Source organism: Azolla caroliniana, unplaced genomic scaffold (genome assembly GCF_043228905.1).
Source record: "Azolla caroliniana isolate FFs.n. ecotype wild unplaced genomic scaffold, voAzoCaro1.0.p SCAF_11, whole genome shotgun sequence".
In the NCBI taxonomy this organism is placed as follows: Eukaryota; Viridiplantae; Streptophyta; class Polypodiopsida; order Salviniales; family Salviniaceae; genus Azolla; species Azolla caroliniana.
Genome location: NW_028230446.1, coordinates 20,454,866 through 20,476,791, shown reverse-complemented (window position 1 = coordinate 20,476,791; position 21,926 = coordinate 20,454,866). Strand labels below are relative to the sequence as shown.

The following is a 21,926-nucleotide window of genomic DNA, read 5'->3' as shown; positions in this document are numbered from 1 at the left end:
GCCCAAATCCAACTTCTCCATTATTATAATTTGTTCATTGGTTCCACAATTGATCCACGACAACCTTTACGTTAAGTTTGCCATGAAACGATATTGCCCTTTGTAATTGATATGCCTCTCCTAATGAACTACGCCCAAGTTGTTTTTGTATGGTCGGATGTTAGCATTAAAGGCAATATTGGTCAACACCCATTTCTACATAAAGGGTTAATGATTGCATGATTCATTGCAAAAAGGGTGGCCATAAATGTAGATACGCCTTAATTGATTTTTGGATTCCTTCTGTCGAATTTTGGTATAACTACTATTTTGTGCGTTTTAAGGGAATTGAGAAGAGATGGGTGAGGGGAATTAAATTTTGAAAATAGGTCAAATCTTCAACATTAGGCACGAAATGCAATGTGCGTTTTGTACATGTTGCAACTTGCAACAACATATTTAAACAAACATTATAAAGTTTAGTGAATTAATTATGGGATGTAATGTTGCATATTCGTTCGCAAACTACCGCATATACATGCAAGGATATGAATAGCAAAATTAGGGGGTTGTTGAGAGAGTACAACCAATGACATGAAATCCCAATGAAAATACAATTGTACCATGTATCACTTGTATCGTGGACTATGTTACGTGGTAAAATTTGCAATGTTTTTTTTCTTGTGAGAATGCTCGTAAAAAGAATTCAAAATGAATTACTGACATTTCATAAATTCATTACAATAACATATCATGAAATGAGGCGCATCGAAGGAAATGACTAACCACATGATCCTTTACATGATAAGATTCCAAGTCAACTTTTGAAAGCTACCATAGAAAGTATGAGTCACGATAAGATTCCAGGTCAACAAACTCACCTTATCCTTCGTGTCATGAAAGGAAACGAATGATACCTCCCATGACATATAAAATACAATAGTATAAAAACATAAATCAAGGTAGTAAAGAACCTAAGTGATGTGTTGTTATGAGAGAGAAGCACTTCTAAACTTAAGCATCACTAATTTACACAACATACAAACACTTGCAAATACACATAGGTTGATGTTAGATCAACACTACATTTTTTTATTGAATGATATGCGAGTAACAAGTACAACTTTGAGATTGCTTGTAACGGGCTACGTAGCCATTGTTTCTACGGTCTTTATTGTGAATTTCTTCATTCATTGTTATTGAGTAGCTTTTAATGACACATAACCGCATGGAAAAAGTTGTGCAACATTTTTAATGTCAACCAACTGCTCATGCATATTTCATTTGAAGTCCTCGAAAAGGCTACAACCTACATTAATGCATGTCTTTTGCCGATTTATACCTACATCAAACACACATTAATGCTTTAGTAATTGCGTATTCAATTCATCTAGTTAATTTTATTTGCATGAAATGTACGCAATTGTTGGTTATGCTACCTATTTTTATCTAAGTCATACAAGTGACATAACTATAATTCTAGCATCATGATAAAGATAGATCCATCTAGCATGCGTAGTTTGTAACGTTAGAGGAGAATGGAGAGAGGTATTTGATATAGTTGAGCTTAAAGAGTAATATTTGGGGTGAGAGGTAATCCCTTTGTGGATGCAAAAATAATATCAAATTGGAACATGTTTGAACCCCCATGCCAACTCATTTCGGTTTTGAGTAGGGGCCTTGCAAATGACTGAATAGTATAATATTTGATATCTTATTTGTCATTCACGTAGTACCACATGTAACGAGATACACATAATATCACTAACTTTGGTATAAGTGTAGATTCAAAATTGTATGTTGTATGTTGCATGGCTCGTGTGTTTGTAGTGCATCAATGGATATACATTGAATTTATTTGTTTAGACATGGACCTAAGAAAGATATCTAATGTATTTTCTGTATGTTTTTTTCCCGTTTTAAAGGGTTGTTGGTTAACAAAGGTCAAATTGCCACGAGGGGATTTTGCTTTTCATGGTATTGTAATGATCTCATCAAATGAATAATGAGGTTGTTGTGCACCAAAACCTCTATTGCTTTTAGGGAATTAAGAAAAAATACCTCTTCATCATTAGAGTGAGAGATTGATGGTCTCTCATAATATGTCCAAATATAAGGATGTAATTGAAAGAAATCACGACAATTCTAATTTGCAAATAAAATGCATAACACGTCTAGATTAAACCTTTTTCTTCTTCTTATTGTGTGTTGTTTTTAACGAGCCCATACATTGCAAGACTCAATCGATTAAGTTATATTTTGATACTACGATCATGCATTATTCTATCGAGATGTTCTTATAGAACTAAACTAATTTAAATGGCCAAAAGAAGAGGAATTTAACAAAAAATACCTTGAATACTTTTATGCAATTCTCAAGATACCACTTGTATATTTCCAAATTATTTGCAATTTGTGTCTAATCAAGAGAGAAATAGTTTGTCTCTATGCTTACAAATTTCTCTAGTCTCTCACAAAATTATACCGGGAGATAATTGGAGATTCTATTGAGAAATTGCAAACGAAGTGGGGAAAGAGAAGAGAGGGAAACCGAAGAGGGAATTGTAATTGGCAAGTTTAGAATTTTGAGGGGTATCTCAAGTGTTTTGAGAAACATGTGTGAGCGAGGGTAGTTTGGGAATTATGTAAAGATTGGAGGGGCATTCTAACCATTTTCCCACTTAAAAAAGACAAAGCATCGGACTGAGAGAGAGAGAGAGAGAGAGAGAGAGAGAGAGAAAGAGAGATGGACCACTGGAGCTCAGTCGTGGCGCCACAGGTGTTCACCATCATCAGTTCTAAAACCTCTCAGAGGGATGCCTGCGTGCTTTCTTCCGTCAACACGTTTTCTCGGAGATTCCTTCTTTCCCACGAACCGCTTTGGAAGGTATGTATGCTAGAGAGAGAGAAAGATAGAGAGAAAGAGAAAGAGAGAGAGATGAACAGCCCATATGTCTATAGCTCAGTCGTTAAAGTCGTCCATCGGAGACTAGAAGTTCATGCATGCAACCTGTACATTCCTCTGTGGCATCTTGGAAAGTAATGCATTTGATGAACCATTATTTGGTACGTCATTCAAATGTTATGATATAAGTACCCCGAAAAGCTGAGAAACAATGCACTTGGGAGTGTCATCACTTAAAACACGAATGGAATGTTAGAGACATTGAAACCCATAATCCATTTTGTGAGGTATGTACCAAAGACACACACACATACCTCTCTCTAATATTATACACAAATATATCTACAGATGCAGATAAATTTTATTATCGTCTTCTGAGGTCAAATATGACCTACAAGACCAAAAATATAATACATTTTCATGTAATACATGTGAAAATGAATAGTGATTCTCGATGTTCAAGAATGTTACTAATGAATGTCACAATTGAGAGCATACACAATGTTTGTGAGGGAAATTATTGCAAGGATTGGGTTTGGTCGAAGATGTGCGGAAAGCATAGTTGAATGTGATCAAAGGCAAAAGAACTCCCCAAATTGGTTGCGGCAAAGCTTGCACAATTGACTACTCTCATCACTTGTGCTCCACCGTTATGTCTCACATTGTAGTGAGTATGAGCTAATAATATATGTGGAAGTAATAGCTCGGATGGCAAACAACAAGACGGGCTCTGACATGTATTGATGTGTGTGGTTTCCCTATTCAATGAAGAATATGATTTTGTAGGTAGGTGCAACATATTTAGTATAATGTGTCCAAGTTTCCTAAAAATAAATTAGAATGATTGTAATCTATGTGGCGAATGATTTTGGATATGATTTTTAAGCATAACGTGCATAACTATTATGTATGAGTTGAGTAGTGGTGAGGAGATATCTTATTTGACGTTGATTGGTGCGGTAGAGCGATCGCATGATGAGGTTTATCAAGTATATCTCGGTGTCCATGTGTGGATTGGACATGGAGAGTGATGATCTCCGTGATCTTGTAATGGTATGGCCCATGTGCCATATCCTGGTACTCGTGGTCTCCATTGTCATCAGCATTCCTTTGTGCGCTCTATGATGACTCTTAGGCATGTTAGCAAAGATGTGGGCCTATGGAAGAAGTAAGTGATTCATGATGGCCGTTGCATACCATGTGCTAACCTTAGGTTTGATTATGCATTCAAAGCTTGAGCTAGATTTGGCCAAAGTGTTGTGGGTTTGCCTTCTCCATCATTTGTCAAATGAGGTTGAAGTCTTCATAGAGGGTTGCATACTTCTGTATATATGCTTGTGAGCTGGGTGCTTGCACGCAAAATGTTCCTCGTTCTTGATTGCTCCTTCACATAGTTTGCAAAATCTTTTGGCTCTAGGTATGAAAATTGGTCTTCTTGCTTCAATCTCTAGTCGACACCCAACTCTTTCCAACACTTGCTCATATAATAGGCTTGCGAAAACATATAAAGCATCAATATGATAGTTTTTTATACATTTGCTTGGTTCACCAAGCAACATAATGGAAAGATGTGGTCAATGGTAAATAAGACTCTTCCAAGTCCTGCTTGGCCAAGGGCTTGTATAGATATTTGAGCTTGGCGAAAGTTTTGAGTTTTGCTTCAAGCATTGCTTGATAAGATTTGGCAATTATGTGGCCTATCAGGATAGTCTGATAGTTCTCTAGCTGGAGGGCCTCTCATGACATATGGGGAGACCAATCGTATGCATAATCCATGTGTTGGGAAGAACCTCTACCAAGGTCCTATTGAATATTTGTTTGAGATAGGGGCGAGTGCAAGTGTTCGTACTGCAATATAAGGCAGTGGATAAACTTCTCAACATCGTTGTATGCAGTGAAAGTGGAGGTAATAGGATGAAACCATGATGTCTTTTGGTGTTTTCGCTGAAAGCTACTTCTTACTCGTGTATTTTTCTTGAAAACCACCCTGAGCCGGTCTGTGGAAATGTACCACCGTCTACCCTTTGGTTGGCGAGATGGGTGAGAGTGAGTTCAACACTCTTGAGCTACTAACGTGTAAGCTAACCACTAAACAAACACTAATCCTACTTATGACTGATTCACCATCACATGATTAAATAGATACTAAACTTTTGTAAGATGTTGCCACAATCCGAGCACTTGATTGAAGAGCAACAAGGCGAGAAACCAGCAACATGGCTAATCTTCCATTAGTCCAAGCTTTAATTTACAAGCTTAAGTTAATCACAACAATTTGACTTATAACTTGGGATAAAGAAAATGATTAAGGAGAGAGAGAGAGAGAGAGAGAGAGAGAGAGAGAGAGAGAGAGAGAGAGAGAGAGAGGCTTAAGTGTCAGTACTCTGGAGTATAACAATAAAGAACCCCAGTGAAAGGTTGATCATTTTAACTTTATAGTTCCTCCAATTGGGACTGTATAAAGTTGAAATGATCAACCTTTCGCCAGGGTTCTTTATTGTTATACTCCAGAGTACTAAAGCTTAAGCCTCTCTCGCCCTCTCTCTCTCTCTCTCTTGCCTAATTGCCTACGTAAGAATGTTTTTTGGATTCTCTATATTTCATTCAATGCACGAAGTGAGAAGCAACACTTGGACCACCATAGCATTGAATAACATTAATCTCAAACATATAACTATTCCAAACCTGCTTGAAGTCTAGGCTCATATACATATATATATATATATAAATGAATAAAAAAAAAAACAAAAATAAAATAATATATATATATATATATATAGAGGGAGGGAGAGAGAGAGAGAGAGAGAGAGAGAGAGAGAGAGAGAGAGAGAGAGAGAGAGAGGGTCTTATGTCAGGTTCTCGATCTACGTGGTACCACCAGGGTAGGGGAACGCCTAGCTGCAGCCATTGCTCTGGTATGCTTTTTTGTGTGCATCTATTTCTGTTTTATTTCTTTTCTTTGAATCAGCTTAGAGCAGCTTCCCAACAATGTTTCAAAATTTAGCTGATGGTTCTTGTAAATAAAGGACGGCCCAAAATACAAGGCAATCCTATCTTTAGGGCACCATCTGTCATTTTATCCATTCTGCCTCAACCTCAGCATTTCTTTGTGAATCTTTACTTATTCTTCTTCCTCTAATAATAGCCTACTCATCTTCCAGCCGGAATGTGGCTTGATTTTGTTCGTGTTCTTCATCATGTAATTTATATATGTTTCTGTGTGTCTTTCTCAGTTTCTTGCATCCAGTTCCATCTCTTTCTCAAAGTAGCATATGCATGCACACACTACCATATTTTCGTAACATATTTTATTATTGGTGGAAAATGAAAATTCAAGGTGAAAACTCACAAAAAAGGTTTACAATGGAATGACCAATTCGTCACTATTCTGTTTTCAAAGTAGAAACATTTAAAGAAGAGGTCATAAATATGCGTTTTTATATTCTGAGATATAGACAAAATGTCAATATTGCCTGAATGAAAACTTAAACATGTGTGTGATATGTGTCAAAAATAGCCTAACCATAGTACAGCTGATTAGCAGATATCTATATTGTTCACAAAGGCCAAATTTTGGATCCATGCAAAACATGGCTGAAGGCTGTAGAGGCTAATAATAAATAAATCTACCAAATTTATAACCTTGAAACAGTTGTAGAAAATGTAGGGATCTTAGACTAACTCTCACTCAACAAGATCACTTAGAAGACTTAAGGAAATATCAGTAGATTAGGAAAAACGAGCTCTTATTGCAAAGATGTAGAATGGTTTATATAACTAGTATCTATAGGTAGGTGGAAACCCAATGGTCACTTAATTAGGTTCACACTATTCTAACTATATTCACACCTATTAGTTACTTAACTAGGTTCATACTATTCTAAGTATGTTCACACCCAACAATTACTTAACTAGGTTCATACTATTCTAAGTATGTTCACACCCAACAATTACTTAACTAGGTTCCCACTATTTTAACTATGTTCACACAAAAACTTTCATAGGATACATATTAAGTGTAACAAACCCCCCTGAAGTGAATGGTGTGAATTTCATTGTTGTCAATATCCATGTGTTGGAAGAATGCCCAATTCCTTGTGAAAATATTCAAACTTTTCTCTTGATAGAGCCTTGGTGAAAATTTCTGCAACATTTTCATGAGTTGGTACATAGACCAAGTTTATCTCTTTAGCATGGAACTGATCCCTCACATAATGATAGTGCACCTCAATGTGTTTTGTTCGTGCATGGAAGACGGGATTTCTTGCAATAGCAAAGGCACTCTGACTATCTGTAAATATACAAGTAGGAGATGGTTGCTCAAGTGACAAATCAGACAATAATCTCTTGAGCCAAACACACTCTACTGTAGTGCTGAATGCTGCTCTATATTCAGCTGCACAACTTGATATTGCCACTGTTGGCTGCTTCTTGCTGAGCCAGGAAACACAGGAATTGTCGATCATGAAACAATTGCCACTATGTGAGAGATGAGTGTCATGGCAGCCACCCCAATCACTATCAGTGAAGGCAGTTAAAGGAGATGAATTGCTTTCTCCATTGAAGAGGCTGAAATCCATAGTGCCTTTGAGGTAACAAAAAACTCGCTTGGCTGCTTGCCAATGCGTTGTTCCAGGGCTGTGCATAAACCTGCTTAATTGCGAAACAACATATTGAATCTCAGGCCACGTGTTGCACAAAAATATCAAACAACCTACATCTTGCTGGTATAAGAGTACGTTAGTTGGTTCTCCTTTGTCTTGATATGAGAATTTGAATCTAGCTTCTACAAGCGTGGAGATCGGCTTGCATTCTTCAAACCTAAATCGTTGTAGGAGCTTCTCAATGTACTTTCGTTGACTCAAGAAAATGCCCCCCTCAATAGTAATAAATTGAATGCTGAGGTAGTAATGGAGATGACCAAGATCTGTAAGTTCGAATATTTTACTAAGATCAGGATTCAACTTTGAAATCTGCAATTTCATGCTCATTAGGTCTTGTGATTAGCAAATCATCAACATAAAGCACAACAATTGGTAATTTTCCTCCAACCTTTCGGACATAGAGAGTGCTTTCGGTTGGGCTGTTCACAAAACCAAGTTGAAGAAGATGAGCATGTATCTTTGCATTCCACTCTCGGGGTGCTGGCTTCAAGTCTTGCAAAGCTCTATGTAACGTGCAAACTTTAGTGTTTGCTCCTTTAATGACAAAACCTGGAGGTTGAGCTACATAAACCTCTTCTTCTAAATCTCCATCTAAGAAGTTGGTTTTAATGTCTAATTGGTGAACCTTCCATCCCTTAATTGCGGTTGCAACAACTGTAGCTCTGATTGTAGTCATCATTGAAGTGGGGGTGAAGGTTTCGTCATAGTCTATCCCTTCTTTTCGGGAACATTCTTTTGCTACAAGTCTTGCTTTAAAATGATCAATGCTTCCATCCGCATTACGCTTGCCTTTGTAAATCCACTTGGTGGCAATTCCTTTTCTACCTTTAGGTAGATCACATAACTCCCAAGTGCGGTTCTTGTAGATGGACCTAAGTTCTGATTTCATGGCTTCAACCCAATGGTCATATGCAAATGCATCCTTAAGAGAGAGTGGTTCCTCATGACAAATTTCAACGATAAGAGCATGATGCACATATGCAGTTCAGCTTGCTGATAGTTGACCGGGTTTTACCCTAAAGAGGAAACTTGAGTTTGCTGTCCATAAGGGTGTTAATCAGCCATGAACTGTTCTTGCTTGTTGAGAAGAGGCTTGTTCTTCCTCCAATTCCATGTCAACATCATGTGGGTTAATGACCTGTAAATCAACATTATTATCAACAATGTTTGGTTGCTCATTTTCAACCACATTGGGCTGTTGCAAGAGATCAATTTGAGCATTGTTTGGCTGCTCTATATCTCTGTTTGGAGCATGTTCTTGCTGAAGCAAAACCTGCACTTTACCTCCATGAGCTTGGGTTAGTCGATCACCTTCAAACACAATATTTTGGAGCAATGGTAACAAAGTCTTAAATGCATTTGGTTGATCAAGAACTGGCTCTTTGGAGCAATCCACAAGTGGTTGAGTTGAATTTTCAGCAAATATCACATCCCGGCTGATGATGAACTTATAGGTAGTGGGCTGAAACAACTGATAACCTTTGCTTTCTTTGATGTAGCCAACAAAGATGCATTTTGTTGCTTTGTCTTGAAGTTTATGGCGCTGCTGTGGTGGCACAAATGCATAGGCCAAGCTTCCAAATATTCTCATGTGACCAACATTTGTCTTGTGACTAGTCCAAGCCTCATATGGAGTGATAGTTTTTATTGCTTTTGTGGGGCATCTATTTAAAACATAGTTTGCGCACATTACAATGTCCAACCAAAACTTGTGAGGTAAGTTACCGTTGAGCATGCATCTTGCCATCTCCATGAGAGATCTATTCTTGCCATCTCCATGAGAGATCTATTCTTTCCATTTTGTTGTGGTTTGTATGGAGTGGTGCATTGATGGATAATACCTCTGTCTTTCAAGAAAGCATTGAACTCTTGAGACATGTACTCACCCTCTCTGTCGGTGCGAAGAGTAATGAGTTTGTGACCGCTAAGATTTTTCAGCAAGGTGTAAGAATTCTTTGAAGCATGAAAAGACATTGGATTTCTCCTTCAAAGGATATACCCAAGTGTGTCAGGTAGCATCATCAATGAATGTAAGAGAATGAGATAACCTCGAATTGATGGTGTTCTCATTGGGCTGCATACATCACTATGTACAAGTTGAAGCTTGTGTGTTGCCAAAACATTTGCATCTTTTGGAAATGAAAACCTATGCATCTTTCCTAGAACACAGCCTTCACAAACATGATTAGATGGAACATGAATGGAAGGAAGATTGCATCCCATATCATGCTTGCTAAGCTGTGCAAGGCTGCTGAAATTTAAATGGCCGAACTGAGCATGCCATAGTTCAGAATTGCTTTGTGTTTGGGCATTCATTGCTAATGGATTTTGGTCATCCAATTTTTGATATATGTCAAGCTGGTAAAGGTTGTTGAACAAACTACCTATTATGACAATGATATCGCCCTTTGTACAATCATGTACTGTGCATTTGTCATAGAGAAAATGGATAGGGTATCCATGCATAGCAATGGCGGAAATAGAAAGAAGGTTTTTCTTTATGCTAGGGACATAGAGAACATTGTTCAAGGTGACTACATCTCCATTGACGGCTGTAATATGAACTTGACTAATGCCTTTTATGATGTAAGAAGCATTATTGGCACAAGTAGCGGTGCCTGCCTTATGATAAGCATCTTCAAGTGTGTTTAGAAACACCACTATCAAAATACCAAGCATCCGTAGACTCACTTACCGATAAGCATACGTCATCCTTTGAGGGATCATAAATTGAATGTATTGAGAATGCCCACTCATGTTGAGCAATGTGTGCTTCTACCTTCATACCAATAGAGGTGGTAACATTAAGACTAGATTGTTTCTTCTTTTCTTCACCTTGCTAGAGATCTTTCGAAGACAAAAGCTACAATATACCTAACTTGAGAATCTCACATGTGCCAAAAACCAGATTCCCTCGTTTCTTCTCTTTTTATCTTATTTACTTTTATATTTATTGTGTAGTATTTATTTTATTTTGATTTGTTCTCAAAGACGAGACAACACTCAAGATGTAATATCTTATTTGGTCTTATAGGCCATTTTGGCCTCTTAAAAGACGTTAATATATCTTTCTTTCTTCACTAGCTTTCCTTTTTCGACATTCTCTAATTTTATGGCCTGGTTTATGACAATAATTGCACCTTTTCTTTATCTTCTCATCATGGAAAGTCGAGGCATCATTGCCTTTAGAAGGAAGGTTATTTTGTTTTCATCTTTGTTGGGCTTTGAACTTGGAAGAGGTAATAAAAGCTTGATCACCACTATTAAGAACATCCTGATTTGCTCGAGATTGAGATTCCTGTAAGAGAAGGGAGATTAGCTCATCAAAACCGAAGCTCTCTTTACCTATTTTAAGAAGCCTTATTGTAGTGGCAAAACTTGATATGAATCCGGAAGCATGGCAAGAACTTTAGAAAGTAACTGCTTGTCTGAAATCACATCATCAATGTTGAGTAGTTGTTCCTTGAAGTCCTTGATTTTTGTTAAGAATGCGTCCATAGATTCACCTTCTTGTATCATTGTCTCTTCAAGTTGCCGCTTAAACATAACAACACTTGGTTCATTCCTTTGAGCATATAGGTTTTTTAACACATCCCAAGCAATTTTTGAGGTCGTGCAATATCGGATATGTGGAACAATATGTCGTTTGATTGATAATGTAATGAGAGCATGGGCTTGAGCATCCTTACCATCCCACTTAAGTTGTGAAGCAATGGATTGTTGAGTGGAGCTTGAAGTATTATTTGCGTCAGTTGATCCTGAAGGGGAGGGAGAGTTTGGAGAAGAACTTGAAGTTGGACGTTCATCAGATCCAATGACAATGTCCCATAATTGCTTTGCTACTAGTACACGGCCACATAGGATAGTTAGGACCATGCGATTGTCATCAACATTAACGATATAAAAGATATTAGTTTGCTCAGCCATTGCAAAAACAAGAAATATGGATGAGATATTGTAGTATGTGGTGGTTATGTTCACCAATATCTACTAAAGCAATATAATATTGAAGAATAGTGTAAGAAATAGGCTGAAAGAAATAGAGAAGAGTTACTGTGCTGTGCTGAAAACTTATTTTGCTGTGATAAAAACTGGTTGCTGCAGTTGCTGTGCAATCAGAATTTGTTTCGACTGTATCTCCAAAACCAAAAATCTGATTTATTGTAATTAGTCAGTTATCTCCAGAAAAGTCTATAGAAAATATAAGTACCACTTCATCTGCACATTGTTGTGAATAACCTTCATTTCCACCAGATAAAGCGTTTTGTGTGTTCCAAACTACACTGCAAAGTATGCCAGTCCAGTGCTCAGGCTATAACCTGACATAAACTTTTCTGCTGAAAGGGTGAAAAGCAGCCAACCAGGATTATAGAAGAGATGGCAACCTCAAGACAGACCTTGTCAGATTCACACCACTAGCACATTCACATGATGGCTATTTAATGGATAATGATTTTTAAGAATTATAATCATTTTATAAATCAAGGATATATTAACTCTTTTTAGCCACAATTCAAACTTGTGGAGGAGATCAATCTTGAATTTGCTCAAGGATTAGAGGACAATGACTTGCAATGTTTGGATGGCAAGAAGGTATCAATAATTTCATAAAAGTTTGTTTCTATATATGATGGTAAGGAGGTTGAATTGGGACTGTGAATGCATATTTTGCAGGAGATAAGAAGGATAAATTTGAATGCATGCCAAGGCATCACTGATATGGGAATGCAGATAGTAGCAAAATTCTGTCCGAAGCTCAACTCCTTTTCAATATATTGGAATTTGAGGTTTGTATGTGTATGTAGAATCAATTTATTACAGTAACTCACAAACAGCAGTAGGCTTAAAATGTTCTCACCTCTCTCTCTGGCTGGTGGCTTGATGGTTTACACCATAGTATCACAGTCATAAAATTGAGAGAACCCATGTTCCTCGCGATGAGCTAGGTCCTGTCTCGTAGATCGCAATCGGTCTCCTGTGGGTGTTAAAATGATATCCATCTATCGATCGATCTATCTATCTATCTCTATCTCCCTCTTAAATATATAAATGAATCAGTACAATAACATACATGGCATATATCTGATCTTAACGGGATGCTAATCTTATCCTTGCTGTGATTATTGATTACTCTTTCATATTTCTTTGAGGATCACATCCTTCCTATGTCATTATGGTGGTATTCTAGCTGCTATGAAAACTCAACATGTGGGTCCAACAACATCCCTAAACTTTGCCTATGCTCATGGTTGAGTGCATACTCAGTATGGAACTTGAAAATGTTGGGCTAACTTACTGATAGATTTCGATAGTGCCACTTGGGACAGTTAATTTTGTCTGTGATCATTGCAGAATGTAGGAGCATGATGACGTATCCTCCATAGGATATGGACATCAATCATCTGAACTCTAAGTTGATCCACAGATGTCTGGTATTGATATGTCCACCATAGGAGATGTCCATCAGTCATCTGAACACCAAATTGATCCACACAGTCTAAGTACTGGTGCAATTTCTATTAAGGTCTTTCGTAGCTGCACAGAAACGGCTCTGAGATTGTAAGCGCAAATTTCATTTATTTTCTACTTTGATGGAGGCGAAATGGTTTGATTTGGTGTAGCATACTTTTGAATATAAATGAGTCAAATTTTGTTCAGTACTGATCAGACCTCATAATCTCGCTGGGTTAGGTGTGTTGTCATTTTCTAGCTCATAGCCTTATATGTCCTGCAAGAGAGTTCTCGTTAGACATCTCATTCTCTCATCCCATCACCTTGAGATTGAGATTAGGTTTTCAGCCAGACCCATGAAGTGGCACAAGGATAGAGAGCAAGGCATATGGAAAGAAACAAGGCTGATGAGACAAATCATTATGACAAATATGGATGAATTTAAAATGATCTATCCTAGAACAAAAATAAAATCTCTAATTTTGCTAAAGAACCATGATAATGATCTTAATGCATGAGATTGCGTACAATATATCCTGCTGCCTGAGGAACTTTTCTAGGGAGTAAATCATCTTGGATTGAAGAGGCCGAGTAGATGTGGCCGATTTATCTGTAATAGAGCTGCACTCAGCTATGGTGGAGCTCTTTAGGCTTGCCTGAGAAGTTTTTGCAAAAGAACCTATAGTATCTGACACATCCCTTTCTACCTGTGACCATATGCTTCTCAGCTTGAACTTAAAGAATTCCCTTCACTTTATGCCTGGTGTGTCTTTTCTCAAGGTATACATGGTGACTTTGTCTTCTTAGTTCTACTATAATATATATTCTTTCACTTTTTGTTGCTAATAGTTGCAGGATTTTTTCTTGTATTGTCGTGACACCTTTTGTCAGGCACACCATAATGCGGGTATATTTTATATTTTATATTTCTTTCATTATTACAACACCATATATACAATATATACAGGGAGGGATTTGGGAGGTTCCAGCTTGATAACTGAATGTGCATGTGACCTTGCATAAAATCAACTAGTAAATTGTGCTAATTGGTGGTCTATGAGTTGATAAAAAGAGAGATTATGCAGACTAGTCTAGTACATTATAGCCCCAATAGGATAAAAAGAGAGTCGTGTATTTGCTTATTGAATGGTGTCAGGATCACTGACAATGGAGTTGAAGCTTTATTAAAGCATTGCAAAGAGCTAAGAGTATTGAATCTTAGTGGATGTAAGGTGTGTTTGGTTCATTTTATTATTATTTACTAAATCAGCATTATGTACTCATACTTCCATCTATGTAGGGAGTCACTGATAGAAGTTTGGAAATGATATGCACTCATTCTTCGAAGTTGGAGAGCTTGAACTTGACTAGGTTTGTGTTTTGTCAAACTTGTGTTTTGAACTTCACAATGTGATACTATTTACTGAGATTCAATGCACTTCTATGTGCATCACAAAGAAATTTTGAGATCTTTTTTGGTTTTGAGTCTTGTAGATGTGTGAGACTTACAGATGATGGATTGATGAGGGTTTTGGAATCTTGTAAAGGCATATCAGAGCTTTATTTGTATGCTCTTTCTAGGTGAGAAGTAGCCAAGTTTCTGTTTTGTGGCTTTGCTTTCCTCTTCATTTCAGTAATTATGCTAAGGCCAGTTTGCAGTTTAACAGACAAGTCATATGCAAGGCTTGGAAACTTGCAAGATTTAAAAATATTAGATCTTTGTGGAGCTCAGGTAAGACTTCGTTTCATAGCATACTTGTTGTACTCCTCTAGCTAATGAGTGCATATCATTTCCAAACCTAGTCAAGTTCAAGTTCCAAACCTAGTGGCATTACCAATGCAGAATTTAACAGATGATGGTCTTTCTCAAGGCTTGGCAAGATGTAAAGTTCTTCAGTCCTTGAACTTCACATGGTATATTCACATCAATTTTTTCATATCATATATATTAAAGAAAATAGTGCATTTGGTGCTAATCCATTGTAATCCTTTTGAGTTGTAATGATTACCTGTGCGTCTGATGAAAGGTGTGTGAAGGTGACAGATCGTGGCATCAAGGCAATCAATGAGGCTTGTTACAACCTTCAATTTTTAAGGTATTCAATAAGTTCATTGTATGATAATCTTTCTTTCACTAAAGAAATGCCTTGTTTATGCTCTCTGGGTATAATTTTGGATACATAGCTTGCATGGCTTGCTCGGGGTCACCGATGAAACACTTAAAAGCCTTTCTTCCACATGCTCTGCAACACTTACAACGCTAGATGTAAATGGATGTGCAAATATCAGAGTAAACTATCTTTTCCTGAACTAACTTTATATGTGCTATGTGTACCAATGTCTTCAATAACGTAAAATTTATGCAGAAGCGATCGAAGGTGGACCTTCTCAAACTTTTCCCACATCTTCGATGCTTTCATGTTCATAGTTAGCTTACACTTATAGCGCCTCTGTAGTGCAAGTCACCTTCAAGCAGCATTGAGAGAGGTAATGGAATTAATTTGGTTTTGGAATTTCATGTAATTATTTTTTTGCAGAATGTAATCTTAGAATGCATTATTTCCATTGTATTTGCAAAGTTAAAGATCATACAAATATTCAGTCGTGTGAATATTCATATCCAATCAATCAACCAAAGAAAGAGTTTTGCAGTCTGCACAAACATTTGCACCATGTTCCTTTTTTTGTAAACATAATCAAACAAGCGTTTTCTGAACAAGAATACCATGATGAGGGTACTGTCTGCAACTCCATTAGGAAAGTTATGAGGTAGTGAAAATGATTCATTTTTGTAAGCCTCTAGGGTGTGAAAATTTCCTTTTCTTGTAAAGTAATGTGATGATGTGTACGAGTGATAGTAAAACCTGGGAATTGAATGCTTTAACAGTTAACCTATGCATTGGCATGAAATGTCTTATCTATCGTGAGCATGGTGATGGTGGTGGTGTCGATGATGTTGATGGTGATTTAGTCATGTTTTTCTTCTTGCAGATGATAGTGTTTGGTGAAGTGGATTTATATACATGTGCGTCCACGTCTTCTTTGTCATTATTTTTGGGAAGTTAACATTTGAGAAGGTGTTTCAATCGACTTTTCCATGATGGTTATGACACATGTCTTGATGATTTTATGGAAGAGATAAACATATAAAAAATATATAAACTAGGACGCATTGAGGAATGTACTTAGATATGTCTTGCTAATGAAGGTAGCAAGAAGGAACCTATATTGTCAGGTGGCTCAACACTTTTTCTTTAGCATGTAGGTGGTGAAAGAAAGACATTCAGAAAATCTCAATATAAAATAGCACATTTAGAAAACAATTGTAGGTTGTTTTTGATGTCTTAAATTGCGCATACCTTGTGTTGCGAAATGTGCTATTTTAATTGGAGCTCTGTAATTCGAAAACAAAATTCCTATATATTGGATCTGCTAATCCTTTGATTGCCCCTTTTGTTTAATTATATATGAATGATGTCAGATGAACTTCATTGTTTATAAGAAATAATTAGGCTACTCTTAGAAGATATATTTCAGATTGATATATTTCTGAATGCTTCTAAAAAATATTTTGGCATCACAATAGAATTGTGTTGGTAAGTGGTAAATGTTAAGTGAAAAGGAGGTTTACATTAACTATATGAATTCACAATATGATTTGGTAGAGATGAGACAATGACTTAATGTGAAGGTTTGATTGTTGACAAGTAGTCATTCTTAGCAAGGGTAAAAATAGAAAATTATAATTATTGACGCTACCTTTTTGGAACTTCAATTTCTTGACTTGTACTTGTAATTGAATTGGCTTAATTGTAAGCATTAGATGTGCACTTTTCTAAACGTTGGATTTCTTCCATTGTGATAGTAATTGTGATGGGTTAATCGAAAACAACACATAATAAGTGCACATCTTTTGGGGATTTCAACTTGCATTGGCAATTGAAATGGATTAGTCATAAGAAACACTTTGATAGTGGAAATGATAAACATTTAATCATGATTGGCAATTGAGTTGGATATTTTGTTGTAGATATCATTTATTCCTAAATTTGAAGTATGTTTAGAGTTTTTTCGGTTGCATTAAAAATCCATGTTCATGACATTGTTGTGGGTCGAAAACATTGTGGTGTTGACAAGACATCTAATAGCATGCTTGTGTCATGAAAGTTATAAATTTGTCCTCAAGAAACTAATTAGGCATACAATCAATCAAGAAATGAAAAGAGAAGCTTGCAAACATAGCTATAGATATAAAGTTTGATGTTAACACAGTCTAGTGCATTACTATTTTAGATAACACAACCATTTCAAAATTATTTGTTATTCTTGTAAGATAAAGGGTGGAAGAGAAGGAAGCCATGTCTAGGTGATTCTAGGTGAACAGGAAGTGTAACCCTTGGAATGCTTTTTTTCTTTTATAGCAAATAGTTTTGTAGTATGAATCACATTCATTATAACTGTGGTTGGCATGATGATTATCATTATCATCATCATCCTCTCTCACATAATCCCCCCAAGTGAAGAAAAATGGTCACATCTCAACTAGTGCCATGGGCACGTCTGGGCAAGTGAACAAATAATATTTTGTACCTTAAACAAACAAATTTGACTTCCTCTAACCCTCGAGGAGAAGAGAATCTGGCTTATTGGGCATAACTGCTTCTCTTGAGTAGGGAAGGATTAAATGTACTTTCTGATCCTACTGTGGAAGCATTCATGTTTTGCATGACCATGAGAGAGCATAGGATAATGCGGCAATACGTGGTTATTAATAGAAACATTCTTGTGAGTCTTTCTGTTCACTACTATTTGCAGCAAATTCTACTGTTAGTTCTGATTTTTCCAATTTGCTTGTAATGCTTTGAATGTGTAATGTGTTAAGAGGGTTTAGGGTTTAGGGTTTATTAAGAGGCAAACTGCAAGCCTTGGAAGACTTGCAATCTAACTTACTCTTGTAGCCTATTGAAACCTCATTTCACATTTTACTCTTGTAGATATGGAGAAAAGGTAGTCTCTTTGAGGAGACCTTATGTAGGCAAAGAGAGACCTCATTTTAGATAGAATTGAAACCTTGGTTATGGAAAAACCTTACTAGTTTGAGCTATGTTTTCTAATTTCATAATCCTTAGAACTTTAAACCTCTTCCGTTGCTTTTTCTTCCAATTTAGTTTGACAGAGTACCTGTTGTAGGCTAATCAAATGTGAAATGTCTTTAATAGAGGATTTGAACTCCAACAAAGGGGCACATTCTTTGCTAGAAGGAGATTAAAGAGAGTCATATACAACACCTGAATGGTAAATGCATGACCATGGCGCTTTATACTAGCTCCATAACTAGCTTCCTTCATAGCTAACTACATGACTAGGAGCAATTGTTATTCGTTTTAATCATGTTTATATGTTAAATTTTAAGAAGTTAGGAACAAATGTTAGCAATAAATTGATAGATTGAATTCGTGGAGATTGAATCTAAAGTCCCGTAAATTATGTATAAAAGCATTACTCTCGTGTTGTATCTTTTTTGGTACAGTATTTGAGTGACTACGACATGATTTTAAACCGTTTAAAATGGTTTGGCGGTTTAGCACTTAGGTTCGGTTTAGGCTTGAGCTCGGTTTGGGATGCCTCAAGCCGAACCGAACCATTTTGGGCTAAATTGGTTCCCAAACTGCTTAAGGATTACTTAGTTTTGATATGTTTAACCAGTTTAGGAGTTGGTTTGGTTGGAGTTTGAAAACTCCCAAACCGGTTAAGGCTTAACCGGTTTGGTTTGGAGTATGCCAAACCGGTTAAGCTGAAATTGAACCATTGCCAATTCCTAGCTCCAACAATGGTCGTCTCGAGCACAAGTTTTTTTCCCATTACTTGCTTGAACATTCATTTGTGTTATTATCATAGACATATCTATGTATTAACAAAGTAAGAGTGCAAGTTACAATCTCCATATACATGTAATGTGGAAACAACTTATCCTTTGAATTCCTAAGAATCATTATATCAATTTTATGTTTGTAAATTGTCTCTTTAAGCTTGATTAAGTCAACTATAGTCATTTGAGTTCACATGTTCTCTCTTAGTTTAGTGTGAATTATGTATCAATCCATCTATCTAAATACCTAGATGTATAAATGTGGTCCACTATTTTGCGTAGTACGAGAGTTTTTGGCACAAAAAAGCCAAAGAATGAGGGGCGTGTCAAACTTTTACAAAAGGTTCGAAGTAGCAAAATGAGCACCATTGAAAAATTTTACAAACTTTTGTGGACGCATATTCTAGAGAGAAATTCCAATGCTTTTGATATTTAAAAGCGTCAAATGATTTACCAATTCAAAATCTAATCATATGGCATTTTCGTCCAACATTTTGGATGTCCTAAAACTTGTTGGGAAAGCAATAAACTTTGTTTGAAGATCATTGTTGATCTAAATGTTTATCTAAAGCCCTACTTCAAACTCTACGTAGTCGTTCCATTAAATTTATGTTTGTTTATTGTCTTTTGACGTCACCTAGGTTCAATCTCTTTATTTAAAGATTGTTAAACGAAACAAATAGCGTAGCATGTAATTTTTGTCTAGCCGGAAGCTATAAAATAAAATAAGACATTGAATATAAATTAAAATCGTAACTTCCTTTTGTGGTTCTAAGGTGATTTAAATTAAACATATGAAAACTATAGATTGCTCCGTATATAAATGGAGACAAAAGTATAATCTAATCATTTAAGGGCATAAATATATCAAACAACAATGGAGACATGATGCAAATAGCTAATATTATGTTTGTGTGATGATATTTTATCATGCACATGAGGGATTGTCAACGTTCAATGGGTTGTAGACGTTCTCATGTTTTGTTGGTGTTTAATAAACTCACTCACCTTTGAATACTTCGTTGTTCAATGTTGTCATCAATTCCTTAAGCTTCTTCTAAGAGTGTGAACTTCCCTACATGCCTAATATTCGGGTTTTTTTTTTTCCATAAAAAATATCCTCCATTGGTATTAAAATTAAAGTGGCCAAAGCCAATATACAAATAGTCTATAATATTTTCCATCTCAACAAGTATAGATCATCCGAGAAAGGACGAAAGGTAAGTGTTAGCATCAATCTCAATGTTCATCACCGAAAGAGATGTTGTTCTAGATTTAATTACTACCTAATATTCGGGTTTATATCGAATTCCCTATGTGGCCTCTTGATCACAAGGATTCTTGATTTATGTGATAAACGTTACAACAATTTGATTCCCTAGATTTTGAATATATTCTTTGTTTGAATATGAGTTCTCAGTCAATCACAAGAGACATGTGCCTTTACAAATATCCACAATCAATGCAACATAAGTCGTTACAACTAGTGAAACAAGAATTTTGTGTCTGAACTTCTACATTTTGGGCTATGGAACATAGTTTCATAAAGTAAATTCAAGTTGCCACTAGATCAGAATTCAATCCCATTACAATGTCCATGAACTCCAATGGATTTGAGAGTGTCCACTCATTTTCAAATATATATATCCCAAAGATTGGATTCCATAGCTTACTCTATTTCTTCATGGTCCTTTATTATCAATAAATGGGACTTTATTTTTGCACAAAATACATTCAATCAAACAATATATATTTCCTTCATTGTCTTGAAATACCATCATGATGTGCTTCATGTTTATGGTTCTCTGTTTCCTTTCCCACACAAATAGCTTTACCATGCATAGAAAAGCTACACTGATATGGTTTCAATGAGACAATTTTGTAACGTGCTAAAAAACCTTGACATTTAATGAATTGTGCCCAGTTGGACAATGGATACATTTTCCCTTTGTTTTCTTCATATTAGAAACTTCGAGAACTATGATTTCACGTAGCAACTGAAATATGACAAAAAGATACAAGGCTTGAGTAAATGATATTTGAATGACCATGGTAGCTGAATGGGATCTTTCATGGTGTCATTATATTGTCCATATAGTGAACATGTACGTAGTGTGTTCCTTTTTACATCTTTAAATCTCCAACCGACAACGTGGAAGGAATCCTACTTGCTCTTCAATGTGCCAACTTAATGTAGCTACGCGAAAAAGAGCAGGCATATTTTATTGGACTTGTATTCCAAATTAATCAAGTACTGGTTCTCTCTCTCTCTCTCTCTCACACACACACACACACTCTGTCTCTCTCATCATTGTGATTACTTGAATATTACACTTTAGCAACGTGACGAAGAAAAAGATAGATCTAACACTAAGCATCATATGAGCTAAGTGTAGGTACACACTAATTGTTTGACAACTTAAACCGACAAAGAAACCAAATAAAAGGAATGATCGCATTACTTTCGATGTCGACATTCAATAGCATTCACAAAATCAGTGAAAACAAGGAGCATCATACACAGTGAGAAGCCATGTATTAAAATAAAAAAGCATGGTGGTTATGTATGCACAAACCAAATGCACACCTCTCAAGTCAGTTCACAATGTTGAGCAATATACTAGGTCGGGCCCTCCTTGCTAGAATTTTGTATCTTTTTTAATTTTATTTTGTGCCTAAAAGTATGTATTGATAGATAAATGAGCCCATCATGTATAGATGAAATGCATAGATCATGCAGTTTTCATCTCGCGTATGATCACGACATGTATTGGTTGAAGTTTGTCATAAAGAACTCATCAATTTCGAAAATAAAATTGGTTACTACATGGAAATCATGTAGGTATTTCCTAGGTATAAATTAAGTAGGAATGTTGATATTGTATAAAATTTTATATATTGACATTAATATAATAACGAATATAAACTATTGGAAGGGGCACAACTATTTGTAATGGATGATTTATGTTGCAAACTCTTTTCATATCCAAGATTTCAAGAACATGAGAACTCTATAATAAAAGCTTATCTAACCTTATAAAGTTGCGTACATGTGAGT

The 21,926-nt window shown here is 36.2% G+C and overlaps 1 protein-coding gene across 5 annotated transcripts; it reads left to right on the top strand.

The window, feature by feature from the left end:
- Positions 1–2,685: 2,685 nt before the first annotated feature.
- LOC147858432 (F-box protein At3g58530-like) lies at positions 2,686–16,506 on the top strand. 5 transcript variants are annotated; one of them, XR_015530412.1, is made up of 13 exons: positions 2,686–2,866; positions 5,740–5,799; positions 12,055–12,141; positions 12,223–12,335; positions 14,156–14,231; positions 14,300–14,370; positions 14,494–14,580; positions 14,659–14,731; positions 14,843–14,913; positions 15,027–15,095; positions 15,184–15,289; positions 15,366–15,486; positions 16,235–16,506. XR_015530412.1 is itself a non-coding variant. In XM_087326626.1 (12 exons), the coding sequence occupies exons 1-12, from the start codon at positions 2,726–2,728 to the stop codon at positions 15,429–15,431; spliced, it is 1,020 nt and encodes a 339-aa protein (XP_087182752.1). In that variant the 5' UTR covers positions 2,686–2,725; the 3' UTR covers positions 15,432–15,557. The 5 variants fall into 5 exon arrangements, 1 of the variants encoding a protein (XP_087182752.1); XR_015530414.1 differs by lacking the exon at positions 16,235–16,506 and adding an exon at positions 15,991–16,190 and having other exon boundaries at positions 15,184–15,265; XR_015530411.1 differs by lacking the exon at positions 16,235–16,506 and adding an exon at positions 15,991–16,186.
- Positions 16,507–21,926: the final 5,420 nt, after the last annotated feature.